At 37.9% G+C, this 18,766-nt stretch overlaps 1 protein-coding gene across 2 annotated transcripts; it reads right to left on the bottom strand.

Moving 5' to 3' along the window:
* Window positions 1–1,649: 1,649 nt before the first annotated feature.
* Window positions 1,650–17,767, bottom strand: LOC143849478 (pumilio homolog 5-like). 2 transcript variants are annotated; one of them, XM_077358495.1, is made up of 11 exons: window positions 17,584–17,767; window positions 15,471–15,553; window positions 14,566–15,214; window positions 12,843–14,314; window positions 12,584–12,725; window positions 11,562–11,669; window positions 10,379–10,591; window positions 10,117–10,227; window positions 6,445–6,639; window positions 2,967–3,138; window positions 1,650–1,985 (listed from the first exon to the last, which is right to left on the bottom strand). In XM_077358495.1, exons 3-11 carry the CDS (start codon window positions 15,211–15,213, stop codon window positions 1,963–1,965), a joined length of 3,084 nt encoding a protein of 1,027 aa, XP_077214610.1. In that variant the 5' UTR covers window position 15,214; window positions 15,471–15,553; window positions 17,584–17,767; the 3' UTR covers window positions 1,650–1,962. The 2 variants fall into 2 exon arrangements, with proteins under 2 accessions (XP_077214610.1, XP_077214609.1); XM_077358494.1 differs by lacking the exon at window positions 15,471–15,553.
* Between the last annotated feature and the right edge of the window lie 999 nt (window positions 17,768–18,766).

The following is an 18,766-nucleotide window of genomic DNA, read 5'->3' as shown; positions in this document are numbered from 1 at the left end:
AGAATTTACCCTGCTCAAATTGACTTTAGTCTAATCCATCAACTCAACTAAGCCTTTGTCCCAAACTAGTTGGGGTTGGCTAATAAATCATTTAGAAAATTTTCATGAAGAAGGTGAAAGAACCTACCCTGCTCAAATTGACTTAATCTAATCCTGACACAATCATTTTCGGGCTCCATATCATTTGTCAACAAAAAAAAAACTGCTATCCAAATAGCCTCTTTCAAATGACTCACCGGTGATGAGAATTCTTGAGAGTAGGGGTGCAACTAGCGTTGGGTTCAACCCGAATTTTCGGCGGGTTGGACTTCTCAAAGTTTGAGTCGGGTTCAGGTTGGCAATTAGGAACCACAAGAGAATTCGGGTTTGGGAATCAGGCAACCCAACCCAACCAAAATTTGAAAATTCCCAAAAATCAAAGTTTGTTTGTTGAAAAATCCAAAAAACAATAATTCTTCTTTTGCAATTACCACTCCGTGATTAACAGCAAGATATTCCAATAGCCAGGTCAACCCGACCCAGCCCGAATTGGGAAATCAGTTTGGGTTCTGGAGAATAATATTCGGGTTGGGTCGCATTCAGTTTGGCAAATTAGAGTTTCAGGTTGAGCACAACCTGACCCGAGTTGCACCCTACTCGAGAGGAGAAATAGAAGAAAAGTTTAGGCATCAGGAAAAGATTAAGGTCTCCTAGAGTGCGGTTTCAAGCAAATATGAAATTAGGACACGAGCGGCTTTGATGTCTTTTGCAAGTAGTACAAGAGTAACATATGAAACGGTTTCCTTTCAAAAAAAAAAAAAAAAAACCAACCCGACCCGAGGAAAGTTCTCTTGTAGGGTATTGGAAAACCCAACCCGAGTTGCAAAAATCCAGAAACCAAATTCAACATGGAGTTAGAAGTCAAATGCAATAATTTACAAGCACTTCCTGCACATTGAAGGGGAAAGAAATGGTCACTAAAAGCGCCATGATATAAACAAGGGATATGAATCCTCCAATTAAAGAAAGCAGCATTGATTGAAAGGTTCAGATGATCGGAAAGGATAGAAATTTATAGGATACCCTTGTCGAATATGGGGGCAACTTTAAGGACGGAAGGGATTGTCGATTGTAGAATTGTAATGAAACACTCTCTGGCAGGCCTGCTGTATATGTAGCAGATCTGTTCAGTGATTTAAGACCGTTGATCTAATGAGCTACCAGACATGGAGAACTCTAGTGTGCTGGATGGAAAATCAGATCAACGGCCACGAGACATTCTAGCTTGGAAAATAAAATAAAAATTCAGGGGAAGCATGTATAACATAGAAAATCACATCAACAGACTCGTTTGCATAATTGTGTGCCAAACACACAATGGGGCCAATAATGTTCTTTCAAATACAAGAAGCAAAATACAAGGCACTCTAAGGTGTACTGTGACTCAGAAAAAAAAATGAGGGCTAATGGGTCAGTTAAAAACAGTCCATCCACTCTTAAGGAACTGTGATTTGAATGGCTCACATTGTCAAAAAATTGGGTTCATAGTGGTGATGGGTGGGCACATTTAGTTGCTATTGAACTTCGATTTCATCAACAGGTGTTAAAGAAATCAACACTCTGACTGAGGCAGTGCCCCTTTACTACTTTCTCACATAAATTCAGGACACTACTGCAAACAAGTTTTTATTACAATGCAATCTACACTACTCAAGTTATATACATATGTAACATACAATTTCAAGAAAAACATATAATACATACAAACTAACTTTACAGTATAAGTAGAACTACTTACAGAAGAGGCATGACCTGCAAATTTTCCAGGCACTAGATAGCCTCTTCAAAGAAATACGATTAGGGAGGAAATTGCTTCTCAGAGCTGTGATTTTCCGATGTGAGATGAAAGAGCCAGTGGGTGTTTCATGCGATGTTTTCACCCAATGAAATGATATTGGCGGGTCCTGAGAAACGCCTTTTCTATTATGATTCTGAAGCGCTGATTTCTGTATCAAACGGAACAATTCAAAAAAATGGAACAATTCAAGGATTGGGATATGGTAACAATCAGCTAAAAATTGCCACATAGGAAAAGAACCATACAGAAACAAACACTTATTTGGATGCTATTTGATATGCACTGATGCGACATGGATACGCTCAACATCCATACTCTCTTTGTTTTGTAATTGTAACAAAGGAGTGACAGTTATGGTAACAATCAGCCAGAATATGTTGCATACAAAAAATGCCATTAAAAAGACAACTAGTTGAACTTGAAGGTGATGTGACAGTCATGGGGCATATTCACATCCAACACAGCATGCACATATTCATGGTGTAAAATGATGGGCCCCACCCATGCTATCCATGTGGTATAAAAAATCCACTATAGGAAATATTCCAGTAAAAATTTACCATATAAAAAGTTAAAAAATAACAATTTTTCTTGGAAAGAAACAAACGACAATGGAAACAAAAACATGGTTAGTATATTATGTGTGTATTTATCAATTGGTAGCTAACGTTTAATAGCAACATGCAAAAAGATATAATAGCAACTATATACATGGTTTTAAATTTCGGCCAAAACGAAATGAAGTGGCTGAAATATTTCGGTTTCGGCCACGAACAAAACGAAATTTACATAAAGTCGTTTCTTTACAAGATTTCAGCAAAATTTAACTGAAATTCCGAAATTTTGCCGAAATGTTGCCGAAATTTAAGTTCAAATATCGTTTCTAGCCATTGCCATTTTTACAAAATTTCCACTGAAATAGCTTAAATTGACACAAAAAATCGATGAAATTTATACCGAAATTTTAGACATTTAGCTCAAAATAAAAAAAAATGAAATCATTATCCTATTTTTTACATGATTTCGGCCGAAATTTCAGCTGAAACCGAAGCGGAAACTGAAATTTAAAACTTTTGTCAAGACGTCGAAGAATGACAATAAATTTCACAAGAACAGAGCAGGTACACACCTTCATCAGATAGTTGTTCAACCCGGGCAACAATATGCTTCCCATATGTGTATTTCTTTAATGCGTGCAGGTGAACTCTTATGCGATTAAGCAATATTTCACGTTGCTTATCAGTACATGTTTCAAGAATCTTCTGGACCACATAATTTGCAAACTGGTCCTTCATCATTGTCTAGAATATAAACACCAGACGGGAATTAAATTCACAGAAAACAAGTTCCAATGAAGCACATTATACAACACTGTATCCACAGTTAATTTTAAATTCACAGAATAAAAACAACAGCTTTATCAACCCATGTATACTCAACAATGAAAATATGGAATCAGAACAAGAACAGAACGTTTTTAACAAGTATAAACTGCAAGTCCAAAATGAACTTTTTTTTTTTGGAGCGGTCAATGAGTTGAAACTAACCTATGAAAAGTTAAACAGCTAAAACTTATGACGCAGGTTAGCATAATAAGTAGCCATCAAGGTTTAAGGCAAAGCATGATCTATTGTCCAATTCCATGTTACCTTTCTAAAGCAGTTACAATTACCTCAACATGATCTCCACATCTAAAGAAAAAATAATAGTCAAAATTGTACTGGTAAAGGGGATAAAACTAAAGCTTCTTGTATGTTGACATTGGATGCTCCAAGTTCACTAAGTTGGATTAGGACGATGCAAAAAAATTATTGTACATAATCAATGGTTAATTCTAACCAATGGATGCAACATAAGATCTAGTGAGATAGGTACAGGAAAATGTGCCCAAATTTAACAGCAAGTCAAATGAGACTTAACTAGAAGCTAAAAGAAAATGAACCATATGATACTTCTCAGGAAGAAAAGTGGCAAGGCAGGTACAACATAAGATAGGATAGAACAAAAATAAGCCAAGTACTATTGTTATTATTAGAAAATGAAAAGGCACAAGATCCCTGCCACAGGTTTGTATGGTGGAGAAACAACTTAGTATTGGTTTTGGATCTAAGTCACAAATATCGTTCTCGGGAATTTCTCAGCAAGGGAAAATTTTGGGATATATTAATTTTTTTGAGGTTGATATAAGGAGAAATGATAAAAGTTTCTTTAGAAACATATAAAAAATATATATAATTAAAAAAATATAAAATAAATAATATAGTGATATATCACAGTAAATGAAAATATAGTTATAATTTTAAATTCTAGGGGATTATTTCGGGATTTTGTTGTTTTATCTAAATGTCATGATAAAATTGCTATATTTTGAAAATGTCGGAGATATTTGTGACATAGGTCAGGATAACTGTTTTCATAGGTAAATATACCTAAGACAGACAAACAGGAGACAGAAATGGAAGAGAGGAGAAAGACAGATAAATCCCACATCTTGGATAAAAAGGACGAAAGTGAGCATTCTGCTGGCCTCCTGTCATCTACAACCTAACTGAGATAGCAATAAATTACAGAAAACCCCTTCAGGGAAAACATATTTATAATGGAATATAAAATGCCTATTCTATCCATGTACATACAACATAAACATCTAATATTGTCTAGAGAAACTAAATGCCTATTCTACAAATGTATATACAACATAAACGTCTAATATTGTCTAGAGAGACGAGTACAAAACATGTTTTTTTTTAAGCCCGGAATTTATCTAAGAACTCAGGCGCGTGTGCCTTAAATTTTATTAATATGTAAAGAGTACAAGTGGGGGGGGGACATACCACCTTACCTCCAAATCTAAGAAAAAAACTACTGACAATGAATACTAGGAATTCCCAAAGCATCACATTTAATAGTAACCCTAGCGGCAGATCCTTTCAATATCTAAAAAATTTATTACATTTACTTTCAGACATAATTGGCCAAAGAGTCCTTCCAATATCTAAAAACTTTGTTACTTTTACTTTCGCATGCATAATTGGTCAAAGAGTCTAGAACTTGATTTGCTTCTGTATAAGCATGAAAGATCTGTGGTTTACGCTCCAAACTCTGGCTACGCAAGAGGCAGCAGAGTTCGAAACAGTCCTGTGGTAGAATGATTTGACGTCGAAAGTCCCAGAATAGCCCCAGATCCAAACCCTTTTGTCTTCCCCTGACCTTTCGATATTGACTCCATCAAGTGTTGCCATCAAATTTGCCACCCTATCCAGTTATCTGTTGAAGAAGTTTCTCCTGAAATTAATATTCCAATTCACATTGACATCTTCTCTGACTTTTGTTATTTTACTGTTATTTTTTAGTTTTTTTTTACCATCTCTGTAGCTGGTATCTTTTCTTTTCTCTTCATAAAGCCTATTTAACATTAAAAAAACAGATTCATTACGGGCTTCAATGAATTCTACAGACCAGCTGTCCATCTACAAATTTTAAGAACACACACAGAAATCACAGATTTGTTACTGGTACTCTGACTGCCTGGTTAATTTTAGCTACCCATCTACACATGAAATATGCTACGCCTACAAGTGATCGAACTTCTGATATACTTACAATCATGGTTTCAAATTTTGGTTTCGGAATGCGTTTCGCTCCTCACCGAAACTGAAATTTCAGCCGAAATATTAAATAATGAATAAAGTCCGGATTTTTTGGTGAAATTCCTTAAATGTCGGACCAAGAAAACGAAATTTCAACCGAAATTCGAAATTTCAGTCGAATTAAAGTAAGGTTTCGGGTATTGCCGATTTCGGTTTCGGTGCTGAGTGAAATCCGAAATTCGGTCGAAATTTAAAACCATGCTTACAATTTTGACACATAAAGATTAATACACACATACATCTATATAGGCATAAATATATCCATTCAGCATATTTTCTAAATTATAAAAAGTTATGCCGGTCTAGTTAATAACATTTATAAACACTAGTTTTCCTTTATAAAAAATATTTTTGTAGCAACCATTTAATTGTATAGTTCAAAAAAAGAAATCAAAGCAACATTTATTTTTCAACAGTCAACAAACTAAGAAAAACACAAGTTGCCCAAATCAACTAAGAGAATCCCAAGTTGAATCAACTGAGGCCGGAAGCAAGTAAATCCGGATCTGAATTTGTCAACAGGGCTGACTACATGCATATGTAATAGTATCGGAACAGCCTTAGGAATATCCTTAAACATCCAAGCATTGACTTTTCTCAACCCCCAACCCCTCTCTTACCACGACGTATATTTCACAACCATCGAAATACCAATGAGAAACTATTTAAAAGTAATCAAATTAGGACACATGATTCTAAATTCAAAAGCACATTTCTTTCTCAGTCGGCCCACATCAAACTTCCATTTAGGACTAAGACTACATAATGGGAAAGAGAACCTACATTCCATAAATTACATTAGTATTTTCTCACATTGCGAAGGACAACTGAGAGTAACTTGCAATTACTGAATAAAAAGAGAATAGAACCAAGTATCAATCTTTAAGAGCACCGGAAGAATAATAAACAAGTAAATGTTCTATTCAAAAGCAATCAATACTTTTGGTTACAACGTACCAGCAAGTTATCGTTTCCTTCTGTTTGTCCGACAATTTCCTCAATCAAAAATTCTCGTTCTGCAGCATCACCATGCTCCAAACATTTCTCAATAACATTGGATGCAAATTTATGCTGACTCATCTGTACAATTTGCCCAGCCAGTTTCCTAATAATTTGGCTTCTTTCATGTTGTTTTCCTCGCTCTAAAACATGCTGCAATCAGTTTAATCATATTAGAATTGACATCCAGTAAACAAATTGAATGTATGAGTCCATTCAAATATCAGGACTAAAGGCCCACTAGGAAGGCAGGACATTTGGTTTGGAAAGAAAAACAAAATCAGGTATTTTTAAAAGCAATATGAAGCAAAATTTATTAAAAACAATGAAAAGAGGTACCAAACAATGCCTTATAACAGATCGTCTAGCTAGGGAAGGAGTAGATAGGCAATCTTTGGTCCCTCCTTGGAGGTTCGCTCCCTTTTGTTACGAAATCTTGGATAGAATAGAGGGATCCTGCAAAAATTGCATTCTCTGTTACCATCTACTTTATTTGGCTTGAAAGAAACCAAAGAGTGTTTGAAGGTAAGGCCTCCCACAAGCAAGATATTCTCAGTAGCATTCTTCTGTCCACGCGTATCAAAGTGCTGCACCTGAAGCTTCAAGATAGTTCGAGTGATCTTGCGACCAAGATCGCATCACATTTTAACCTCCCTCTTTTTCATAAACAAAAGCCCACCAAATTCTGCAGATGGATTCCGCCGGATGGGCTCCATCAGAAGCTGAATTGTGATGCGTCTCTAAGCTCCGATGGAGGATCCGTGGGGGGCATTATACGAAACAGTACAGGGGATCCCCTGGGATGCTACTCTCTTTGTATCCCACCTGCTGCCATTCACGAGCTAGAAATTGAGGCCGTTCTTCATGGAGTAAAACTGGCCACGGTGCTCAACACCAGACATATATGGATTGAATTTGATTCCGTTCATGTTGTGCGTGTTGCTAAAGGCATCCAAAAATGTCCGTGGAGGAGCTTAGGGACTATGGATTCAATCACCTCGATCCTTCAGCATTTTAACTCTTGGGATATATCTCACTCATGGAGAGAGGCAAACAAAGCTGCAGATATTCTCTCCAAATTCGATTATCAATGTAAGGGTGTATCGATCCTCCCCAACCTTAGATCCCCCCCCCCCTCCCCCTTTAATGATGCAATCCTCTCCGATGCATCAGGAGTTGAATATGCTAGAATGTAATCTTTTTCTTTTTTAATATATCTGGTCGGGGTCCGCCCAACCCCAGCTTACCTACCAAAAAAAAAAAAAAAAAAGGATCCTCTATCTCTTTCAATCATGCAAGGAGATCGGCTAATAGTGTGGTAGATCGTCTAGCTAGGGAAGGAGTAGATAGGCAATCATTGTTGTGGTTTGATTTCTTGCCTCCTTGAGCTGTTTCTGTAGTTGTATTTCTTTTTCTTTTTCTTTTCTTGTATTTTCCTTGTATCCTTTGGGTTGACCAGCCCTGTCGCCTGTTCTTTTTATTAATATATTCTTGCCAATAAAACAATGCCTTGTGACAGAGGTTACCAGTTGGATGCATACATTTCCCCCAAAAAAATGATGCAGGAATAATTATAAAATGGCTTCACTTATAATGAACCCTTTTAATTACCAGATGAAAGTAGTTGCGAAAAAATGCCTAATAGCATGTTATCATGCATATCTAGTCCAAGACAAAAAGAATTTTGAATAAGAATAACCAGCATTATTGTTCACTAATTCCACCAAGATCATCGGATGGACGAGAAAAAAAAAAGGTCATTTTTATGTCTCTACCACCTAGTGATGCTAGATTGAAGGACATCCCACAAACATGTGATCTGAAACCCTTGGGACAAGAAGAATGAGGAAGTTCAGCTATTTCCACAAAACTATGAAAAAGATAACACATCATGGTTGCTACCTATCACCAATTCTTCAACAAGCTAAGCAATTGCATCTGGAGATTGATATTTCTCATCCCAACAAACACATCAACGCCTTGGAGGTAAGGATAAAAATAAACAAGGGCAAAGATGTAGGAGTTTTGAAGACTCAAAGGTCTCAAAGGGACACTCTGAGAATGATTCTTTCAGTAAAAGAAGAGGAAAAAACAATCATAGTAAACAATCATGACTTGACAACTCGAGTAACACCAATCAATCCCAAAACTGAGATTTGAGTACAGAGAAATGCACAAGCACAGTTGAAAACAATGACGCCATGAATAACATGACATACAAAACCCGGTGTCAAAAACTCCCACAGCCAATTCTCTCTTGCAACAACATCCAAAACAAGAATGGATCTTTAACAATAATTTCAACTATCTCAAAGTTACTGCATGTCATCAAAAGGTCAGTCGTTTCTTTGACTTTGGGAAGCATGAAGTTTGATCAAAGGTCGCTGAAAGTAGGTTAGGAAGATTCACCTTATTCCAAAATATAAATGGAAAGATCTTTAACAATAATTTCAACTATCACAAAGCTAATGCACACCATCAAAGGGTTGATCAAAGGTTGCTGAAAGTAGGTTAGGAACAAGAATGAGGTGATTTAAAGGCTAATGATTTCTTGGGGAGGAAAAAGATTGATTGAAGATAGCCATAAGTAAGGCAGGTATAGGATTTTAGTATTGTTTGCGCTCTGGGGACAATGAAGTCTGAAGGTGGCTAAATGTGGATTAGAGACACGAAGAGGAGGTGATTCCATAGTCTTCACTCTTGATGGATCCATGCATAGTTTTCAATTTCCGCCAAAATCAACAAGAAAAGACCGAAATGTTTCCGATTCCATCCCCATCGAAACACATGCCGAAATTGAAATGCATAGGGAAATCAAAACCATGTGTATTATTGGTATACTATACCCGTAATTATATTTATATGAATTGCATGTGAAATGTAGCGTATGTATCATGTATAAATATTTACAAGAATTACACGTGAAATGTGATACGCACTGAATTATCAGACATGTGCAACAACAAATGACACTAGCTTTTTTTGTTATTAAATCATTCTGGGTGGGTTTTTTTTTTTTCCTATGTGATTTTTTTAGAATGTATTTATGCTTATTCTAGCACTTACTGATGTTTCATCTTAAGTATCCATCATTTGCATATGTTTCACTATGTTTGCATAGTTTTTACAAGATTTCCACCGAAATTTCGAAGCAAAACCTAACTGTTTCCATTTTCACACCAATCAAAACCGAAACCAAATTGTAAAACCTTGGATCCATGAAGCAAAAACTTCGATGGCAGCAAATTGGGCCATTTGATTTTACCAGTAGCAGGGAACGCTTATGAGATCTTAGAGAGGAAGTTAATTAATGTTTCCATGACCAATAGGCTTTAAAAATTCAATCTAAGTTGAAGCTCAAGCAATGTTGTAGGGATCAAGTTGGCAAATATGGAAGAACCTCCTACGATGGAAGTAGATTCTCTAAATGTCATCACACAAAAACTAAATCCAACAAATCCACTGGGTAAGTTCATGTCTTCGCCCACGATTTTAAACTTCCTATATCACTGAACTTAACAAGGATTTCACAAATAAAATAAAATAAAAACATTCCAAAAGGATATGTAAGTCACCAAAAGGAAAGGGCAAACAAACAACACAGTGAATAATAGGTATACAAGGTGTCACCTGAGTAACATAATTGCCATACTGGTCTTGAGCTAGAGAACAAGCTGATTGCAAGATCTCCTCCACGATGCACTGACTGTGCTTCTCATCATTGCAATGCTCCAAAACTCTCTGTCACACATATCCACACAAAATAAATGAATAAATAAATAAATATAAGGGCGATAGAGGGAGATAAAGAGAAGAAATCAGATGTGCGGGATTAGAATAGACAAAACAATAAGTGGAGCCCTCACAACTGTTTCCGATCCCCTTACTTTACCTGGATAACACGACAACCATAAGGATGAGTGGAGAGTGATGCTACTTGACCACGTAAAGAAGAGATGATAAAGTCAATTTTCTCTGTTGGCACACATTCAATGCATTTCTGTATAACATGGTTTCCATTTTGATCACGTACACATTGCATAACATGCCCATCAAGTTCAAGGACAAGCTGAGTTTTCTGATCAAGCTCAATAACTTCAAGCGCCTGCACCAAATTCACTGAATGAGAATCAGACAAATTTGTTACCCATATTTTGATTGGTAGAAAATATAATAATAATCAGTGTGACATTTCAATAGGGAATCAAGTGTTACATAACATAATAACCGGTGAAGCAAATTATATAAACACACACACACACACACACACACACACACACAAGGAAAATTATATATATGCCTTGTTTAAGTAGAGGCCCACAACCAGAACTGACAATAATTGCTCTTCAGGATTCACAGCAACACAGATACATCCTAAGATATACAATACGGTATCATAAAAGACCTATAGCATATGAGCAAAATACTATAAAGGCTAAAAGATTTTGGATCCGTGACTATTTATGAAAAATGCATATAAGTAGGGAAAAACGAACAGAAAACAGATAACAAAATTCCTATTAGATAAAGTTAGGTTTGTAGTCTTAAAGGAAAACTATTAAATAAGTCAATCGCCAACAAAAAAACAGGGATTGTGAGGCTTTCAAAAGAACTAAAGGGCAGCACAGATAATCTCTGAAAAACTTCTGGGACTGCATTTTAGAGAGACGGTTGTTTTCTACTAGGTGAAGATGTTCTAGTAATAAGATCACTTTTATCTCGTCCAAAAAAATTTTAAGGTAATTTTTCCATCCAGGAAATGAAGAGCAACTAAGTAAATCTTGAAAGGTCTAGTCAATTGTGCATTTTGCAGGTGCACTATAAGTGACTTGTTATGATTATTCATCTAAGCTAATCATCTTGAAGTATTTAATCATTTGGGAAACCATAAAACCAGAATTCCTAAAGGCATTTTTGTTATGATTATTCATCTAGCTAATCATCTTGAAGTACTTAATCAATTGGGAAACCATAAAACCAGAATTTCTAATGGCATTTGCTTTTATACAGATTAAAAATTATATGACACAATTTAGAAAAGATGTGAAGAGATTTACAACATAAAGTTATAATACCTTCTGAATTACTCGGCACCCATACATCTGAAGGCTCAAAGGCAAAATATGGCCAGCAAGCTGATTAGCAAGTTCTTTCCTTTGCCCAGGGCTTCCATGCTCAAAGAACTGCGGGAATACAGAAGCAGTTTATCCAAACATTTTACATCATTCAATAAACAATGTATAAAATCCAAACCTGATCGGGAAAAGCATAGATAGAAGATGGAAAATCAAGAAAATGGAGATCAGGAATACAACTCAACTCAACTCAACTCAACAAAGCCCTTGTCCCAAACTAGTTGGGGTCGGCTATATGAATTCTTTAGAAAAAATTCATAAAGAGGGTAAAAGGAATCTACCTGGCTCTAATCCTGGTTCTTGTTGGGTTCTTCTACGTGGATCATTTTCTTCCATTCTATCCTATCCAAGGTCATGTTCTCTGTTATATTCCTAGCTATCAAGTCTTTCCTCAATGTTACTACCCGAGTTGTTTTCGGTCTGCCCCTACCTCTTTTTACTCCATCAATTTGGCACGAGTCGCCTCTTCTCACCGGAGCATCCAAAGGCCTACGTTGAATATGTCCAAACTATCTTACGCGGTGCTCTCTCATCTTCTCCTCAATTGGAGCCACCCCAACCTTTTTACGAATGTCTTCATTTTTAATTATATCTAGCCTTGTGTGGCCGCACATCCATCTAAGCATTCACATCTCCGCTACACTCATCTTATGCACATGCTGCTTCTTGGTGGCCCAACATTATGAGCCGTACAGCATGGCTGGCCTCACAGCTGTCTTAAAAAACTTTCCCTTCAACTTGAGAGGGATTTTATGGTCGCACAGAACTCCTGAGGCAAGCTTCCACTTCAACCAACCTGCTCTTATTCTATGGTTAAGATCCTCTTCAATCTCTCCTTCCTTATGTAGAATTGAACCAAGATAGCGAAAACAATTATCCAAACATTTTAATTCATTCAATAAACAACGTATATAATCCAAACCTGGTTGGGTAAAGCATAGATAAATGATGGAAAACTGCACCTTTTGAATAACATAATTTCCAAACACATCAGTCATCAATGTTGGAGCATGGGGGAGAACTTCTTCAAAAACAGATGCCTTCTCTTCATCACTACAATTTTCCAGCTTTTGCTGAATAAACCGACTCCCATGTTGGTCAGCGCTGATACCAAAAATGCACAAACAATTATTTTATTTTTTATTTTTTTGCATGGGAAACAATGCTACAAATATATGATTTTATGGATATGAAATCAAAAGAATTTATCTAGAAGCTTGCCTGAACTCAACAATACGCCCCGCAATATCAGACAGCTCAAATCTGCGAGTTTTGCTGGATTTCAACTCCTCAAGAAAAGAATATGGTTTTGAGTCATCAAATTTTTCTGTTCCTCTTTGTCCTTGCCATCCAGAATATGCTCCTACATCTCTATTGGTGCCCACTGGAAACCTCAAATTCTCAATTTTCCTTCCTGAAAAGCTCATCCCAGACATAAGCGAGCCGGGTAGAACCGGACTCGCAAGAGGAGAGGTTGGGTATTGCATCAGAACACCTAAATTTGGGGGACTTCCGTATGAATTTGGACTGGCGATCCCCACTTTTCTAGGGCTTGGAATGCTTAGAGCTCGACTTCTCGGATACTGGGACTTCTGGTCAGCTGTATATGCAGCCAGGGGAGGCCCTTTCTGTGGATCAAAAGTATCCTGGTTTCCTATAAAACCTACACTAGATGCCAATGGATCATATTGTCCTGTGGCATTGTATGCATCCTCAGAAGGATGCTGAAAGTAGGGCATATAAAGAGGATCGGTGAAAGAAGGCTGCAGTGCTAACCCAAACTGCCCATAAAAATTGTACAGGTGTTGCAAATCGGATCCGGGTGCAATATTTCCCCCAGTGGGCCCACCTGCAGAGTGAGCATTAAAGCCTGGACCCGCAGTATTATCGAAAGCCATGGGAATAGCACTATGAGAAGGATAACCAGTTAAAAATGGAGGCATAAGTGCAGCATTCAGAGCGTATCCACCTATACTATACTGGGGAGCAAAAACGCTTGAAGGCTGCAAATTTGGGTAGAAAGGATTTCCCGAAGCCATATAAGCAGCGGCAGTTGCATACAAAGGGGGGGTTGGCTGCACCTCAACTGAAGAAAACTTGGGGTGAGCATAAGAAAAGTGATCCATACCATTATAGGAATGGTGCATTCCTTGAGAAATCATCGGAGAATGGGGACCCTGAACTTCAGAAATGGTGCCTCCTTGTGGATACAATTGGTACCGTTGCAAATTGCTATGTTGAGCATGTTGTCGCTCTTGTTGATTTCTACGACCCTCTGTATTGGGCAGGTTTGATATACTAAAAGCTTTCATTTCAGATTCAATGCTACTAATATCTGACCCACTCACACCACTATTTAAGACATCGTCATCCAAATGAGCGTCCCCACTGATTGATTCCCCTTGTAGGCCAGGATGTGAACTTTCTGTTGTGTCAGAAGATGATGAGCCTGGAACAGGGCCCGCAGAAGGATCACTATTTGATACCAATCCAATGACATGCACACCCAGAGTGGGTGTACTTGAACGAATGCCCACGGTTGCCGTGTTTGACTCCTGTATTTTAGCCACATTGATGGAAGAATCAAGTGAAGTGTTGACATGGGGATCTTGTTCACTTGCTACCTCTGTTGCTCCATGACTTGATGAGCGAGACTGGTTATATACAGGAGATGGAGTGCGTGGAAAGTCTTCCTGGCAGATTTGAAACAATCATACAACATAGGAATGATATTTACAGACTAGAAGAATAGAAAGAGATAATCTATTTTAAAGCACTAGCAAGCCAAACTCATATGTAATGTAAGACAAAAAACAATGTGGACCATAGAAAATAACACCAGTTTATAATAAGGGAATGAATGTATTAGAACACAACAGTTTTCACATGTGATAAGTACAACATTACAATTCATACACAATTATCCCAAGATTAAGTTCCTTGCCTGTATCAAATCCACCAGACTTTTGTGACGACCTGTCAATGACGTTGTGAACTGTCCTGCCAGAAACCCAACACTGGAATCTGCCCAATCACCAGAAGCCTGTCTAGGTGATCTCTCATCCTCGGGCTCCTCTTTATGAGTAGAGAGGGCAGCTCGAGGTAAATAAAAAGAACCACTACTACTGTCATCAAAAGAAGTCAACCTTCGATTATCCCCAAAACCGCCAATATGGTGAGCTAGACGCCGGTTCTCCTGTGAGACAAGGGGTGGAGGAAGCCTTGGATTCAAATTAACATTAGACCAGTAGTATGCTAAGTAGGCCGGATCGGAACGGAGTTGCTCTTCAGACGCGTAATTTTCAATCGCATTGTTAAAGTTCACCAAGCTCTCTGCCAGACTAGAGTTCTGTTGACCAATAAGGTTCCCAATAGCGGCAAATGAACCTTCCATGCTTGGTGGTGCACTTCCACTCCGACCAGGGACCACGTCCCTTCCATTTCCAGGAAGCCTATGGCCCCTCAAAAGGAAACCTAACTCCTGCGCTGCCATATTACTTGACGATGATGTAAATGTTGTGGGGTCCTTAGATGAAGGCCACTCTCTGGCTCTACTGCTATCCACCACTCTCATTGGACTCTCAGTCGTCATTCTACATGAAACAAAGAAAAAACAGTAGAACTCCTTCACTAAAACTGATTTGAGAGTTTCCACAAAAGTAACATGACAATATCAATGTTTGTCACATTTGTTATTATGATGAGAAACTACGGGAAAATTAGCACGCAAAGAAATAAACAGGAGACAAAGAAATATCCAACAAGATGGCAAAGACAAACATCCCAAATAGATCATTCATCATAAAATAACTTGCCCAGACATACAATCAAACTGCAATAAATCATAACCTTATGAATCAAAAAGCAAGTTCAAAGCCTTGTAATACCCTCTCAGACATGACGTCATCCAGCATGTTTACCTTGAAATCTGACTGGAAACAAAGCCAGGTTATTCTTTAGTGCCCATTTAGATGCAAAAGTAGAAGTACAATAGACGGAAACTAAAGTAAAGTAGCATTAAGTAAAATAAATTTTACTTTCCATAGGGTGTTTGGCTGTCATTTGGGTGTCATGGGAAAGTATAAGGCTGCCCAAATAGGCAGCCTCTGATGATCACTGGTTGCAGGTGACTCGCAGGCTACCAAACCAAAATGCCCTTATGGTGGTATCACTATCACCACGTTCCTCAAGTCCTGAACGAACATGGACTCACGAGGTTTTGGTTCTCGTTCAGAAAACAACAAGCCAACTTCGATTCTGGCTGGATAGGATGGGGTCGAGGAGGAGGTTGCCAAAAGTGAGTAGGTCTGTCAGGTGTGATGGAAGACACTGAAAATGCGACGGTAAGATCTCCAAAAGGGCTGGATTTCACACTTACGGTGGATACAGCTGCTTGCAAACAACAACCGGAGAGAGACGATGACAGGAGCGACCAGAGGGTCAATTTCTGGCAACAAAAGAAATGGTAGTGAAAACAGAAACTGGTTCACACCAACGGAAAAACAACATTAAAAACAATTTTCAAAACCGAGAATGTTGGTGAATGATTCCAACCAATTTACGTTCCTTTTCCGCTTGATTTGAGAGGAAACTAGAATGCCCTTCATTCGAGAGAAGAAGAAAAAACTCGCCGACAAGGAATGCCGTCGAAATCGGGATTGGCGAGCAAATGTTCTTGGGAAGGGGAATCACTCTCATCGAAGGAACACCATCACTAGATCTCCAATGCGGAAGCAATGGTCTCCAATGCGGAAGCAATGGTCTCCAATGCTGATTGTCGTCCGTCTTATAATTCTTATTACTTGATCTTCCTAACACCTCTTGATGAACCTCTTTTACGTGTTGGAGAAAATCAGAGCCAAAACAACTAAAAACTTCCACAAGCTGAAAACCCTATTCAGATTTGATGATAACTCAAGCTCGACTCAACTCAAAATGGTTGAGAACTAGATCAAGTTTTTCATCATTAGAAAGATTATGAGATCTGATTTTTAAAGGTATTCAAATGAAGGTGCAAGTCTATGGCTTCCTTTGTCTTTCTTTCACTCATCCCTGCTTTAAAATTTGGGTACCCGTAAGCTTCTAGCAATTACTTGCAACAAAAGAACAAAGAGAGGAGAAACATCAACGATACAACCAAGTGCCCAGGCTGCAGGATAGATATGTTGTTGTCATGGTAATGCTTGATCAAGTTCAGCAAAATAAAAAGTACATAGATATATCTCTAAAGGGGTTCTCATTTTTCATGTCACAAGTAGGTATCCAATTCATCCATGTTTTTGACAAAAGACCAAGAGAAATCCTAAACCTGAGGGTTCGGTTGCAAAAATCCAGGACCATTGGAAATGCAAAATTAACTGACATGGATTCAATGGGGCGCCCTTGCGACAAGAATCTTGAAAGGGCGCCCTTAAGTATAGCTTTCCTCAAAGACCAATTAACCTATAAAAACAGTGGGTACCTTGAATAATTATAGGCTATATGCATATCTTTACACAACAACACGAGTATCAGATTCACTAAATAAATCACAGAAAATACTGTAAGCAGATTTGGATTAAAAGAACAATAGATGAAAAAAAATGAAGATAAAAATGCCATTTTTAAGTACAAAATAGAAGTTCAAAGAGAAGCCTTTTTAAAGCCTACGCATTCACAGCTCTAAAAAATAAACTCCTGAAGCATTATCAACATTAATCTTCTATTAGCTAGAGACAAACCCATGACGGAAAGTACAAGAAAACCAAGTTTTCTATCAAAATAACATCCAAAACAAAAATAACCCATCCTATAAACTAGATTTCTACTCAAACGCTCCAAGCAAACAGAAAATATGAAATCTAGATTATCGTAAACCCTAGATTACCTTCCAGGGGTTTAAACAAGAAATTCATTTCTCAAACCCTAGATTATCTTTCACAGTGAATCGACAAAACAGGAATAAGGATTAAAAGCTTCATACCTGGTTTTAGCAACCAAGAAACCCTAGCTTTCTAAGAGAAAGCTCGAATTCATGTAAAACCGAATGAAAAATTCGGATTACTGAAATTCAGCTCACATAAAGAGAGAGAGAGAGAGAGAGAGAGAGAGAGAGAGAAATCCGGTCTCGAGGTTTTTCCTCGCTCGAAAACCGAAATGTAGACAGGTTTTGGATCTTTCTTTTTATAAAACAAGATCTATAATGACTCAAATACCCTTTTCTATTTCTGAAAGTCGAATAATGCCAAACGCATCTTCCTGGAGCTAGTAAAACCGTAAAATCTTCCTCGGGACACCCCCTTCAGTGTATTTATGAGCTCTGAGTTATGAGTTATACTTATGACTACTTTTTGACACTAGCAGTGGGTAGCCCAGGGAAGAAAGGGAGTGAATATATCATTTCCCTTTTTTTTTGGATGAAGACGACACGTTTGCTTCCGGAATAGATTTTGACCTTAGATTCGGGAATAGGCTAATAAAAAAGTACGGTATGGCTTACACCAGAGGAGGATGATCCAAGCTGTTCATTTGATGGGTCACGCATAAAAAATTATTCCCATGGGATGATCCCAACCCTCCGATCTTTAGTGGTTTCCATAATTTATGGATTGGAGGGCTACATATATGGAAATGAGTTTTTGGGCACAACCTATTTACGTTGTGACCCATCAAATGGACGGTTTGGATCATCCTATGCTTTAAGCCATACCGTGCTTTTTTTAAAAATACACTGTACGGGCTTACACCATATAAAATCTAGGATAATCATTTTCAAATGACGATTTTACCCCCTCCTTTTTTATAAAATCCGACGTAGAAATTTGCAGTACTACTGTGAATGGTCAAGAGAAGGGTAAAGAGAAATAAAAAGACCAAATTGCCCCCATTTAATAAATTTTCGGGAAGTAATTTATTTTCATCATATGACTCTCGCTTCGTTGATTTCGATGGTTAAAAGCAAGGGTACTTTGGTAACGTAGTGCAAGGGATATCGACCGTCAGATCTTCAGCGAAGATTCCGTTTCGGGCTTTTAATCAACGGTTGGGATTGAAGCTAAAGGAGCATAGATTCAGGTGCTTGTCGGAAACCGAATAAAGATGTTGTTAGCTTTTGACAAGTGTCGGTGGGACCCACATTGGGACGGCTGGCGGCTCACGTGGTGGAG

Source organism: Tasmannia lanceolata, unplaced genomic scaffold (genome assembly GCF_043159265.1).
Source record: "Tasmannia lanceolata isolate RefF3 unplaced genomic scaffold, GAP_Taslan_0.1 ptg000018l, whole genome shotgun sequence".
NCBI lineage: Eukaryota > Viridiplantae > Streptophyta > Magnoliopsida > Canellales > Winteraceae > Tasmannia > Tasmannia lanceolata.
This window is presented reverse-complemented; position numbering and strand designations above follow the sequence as displayed.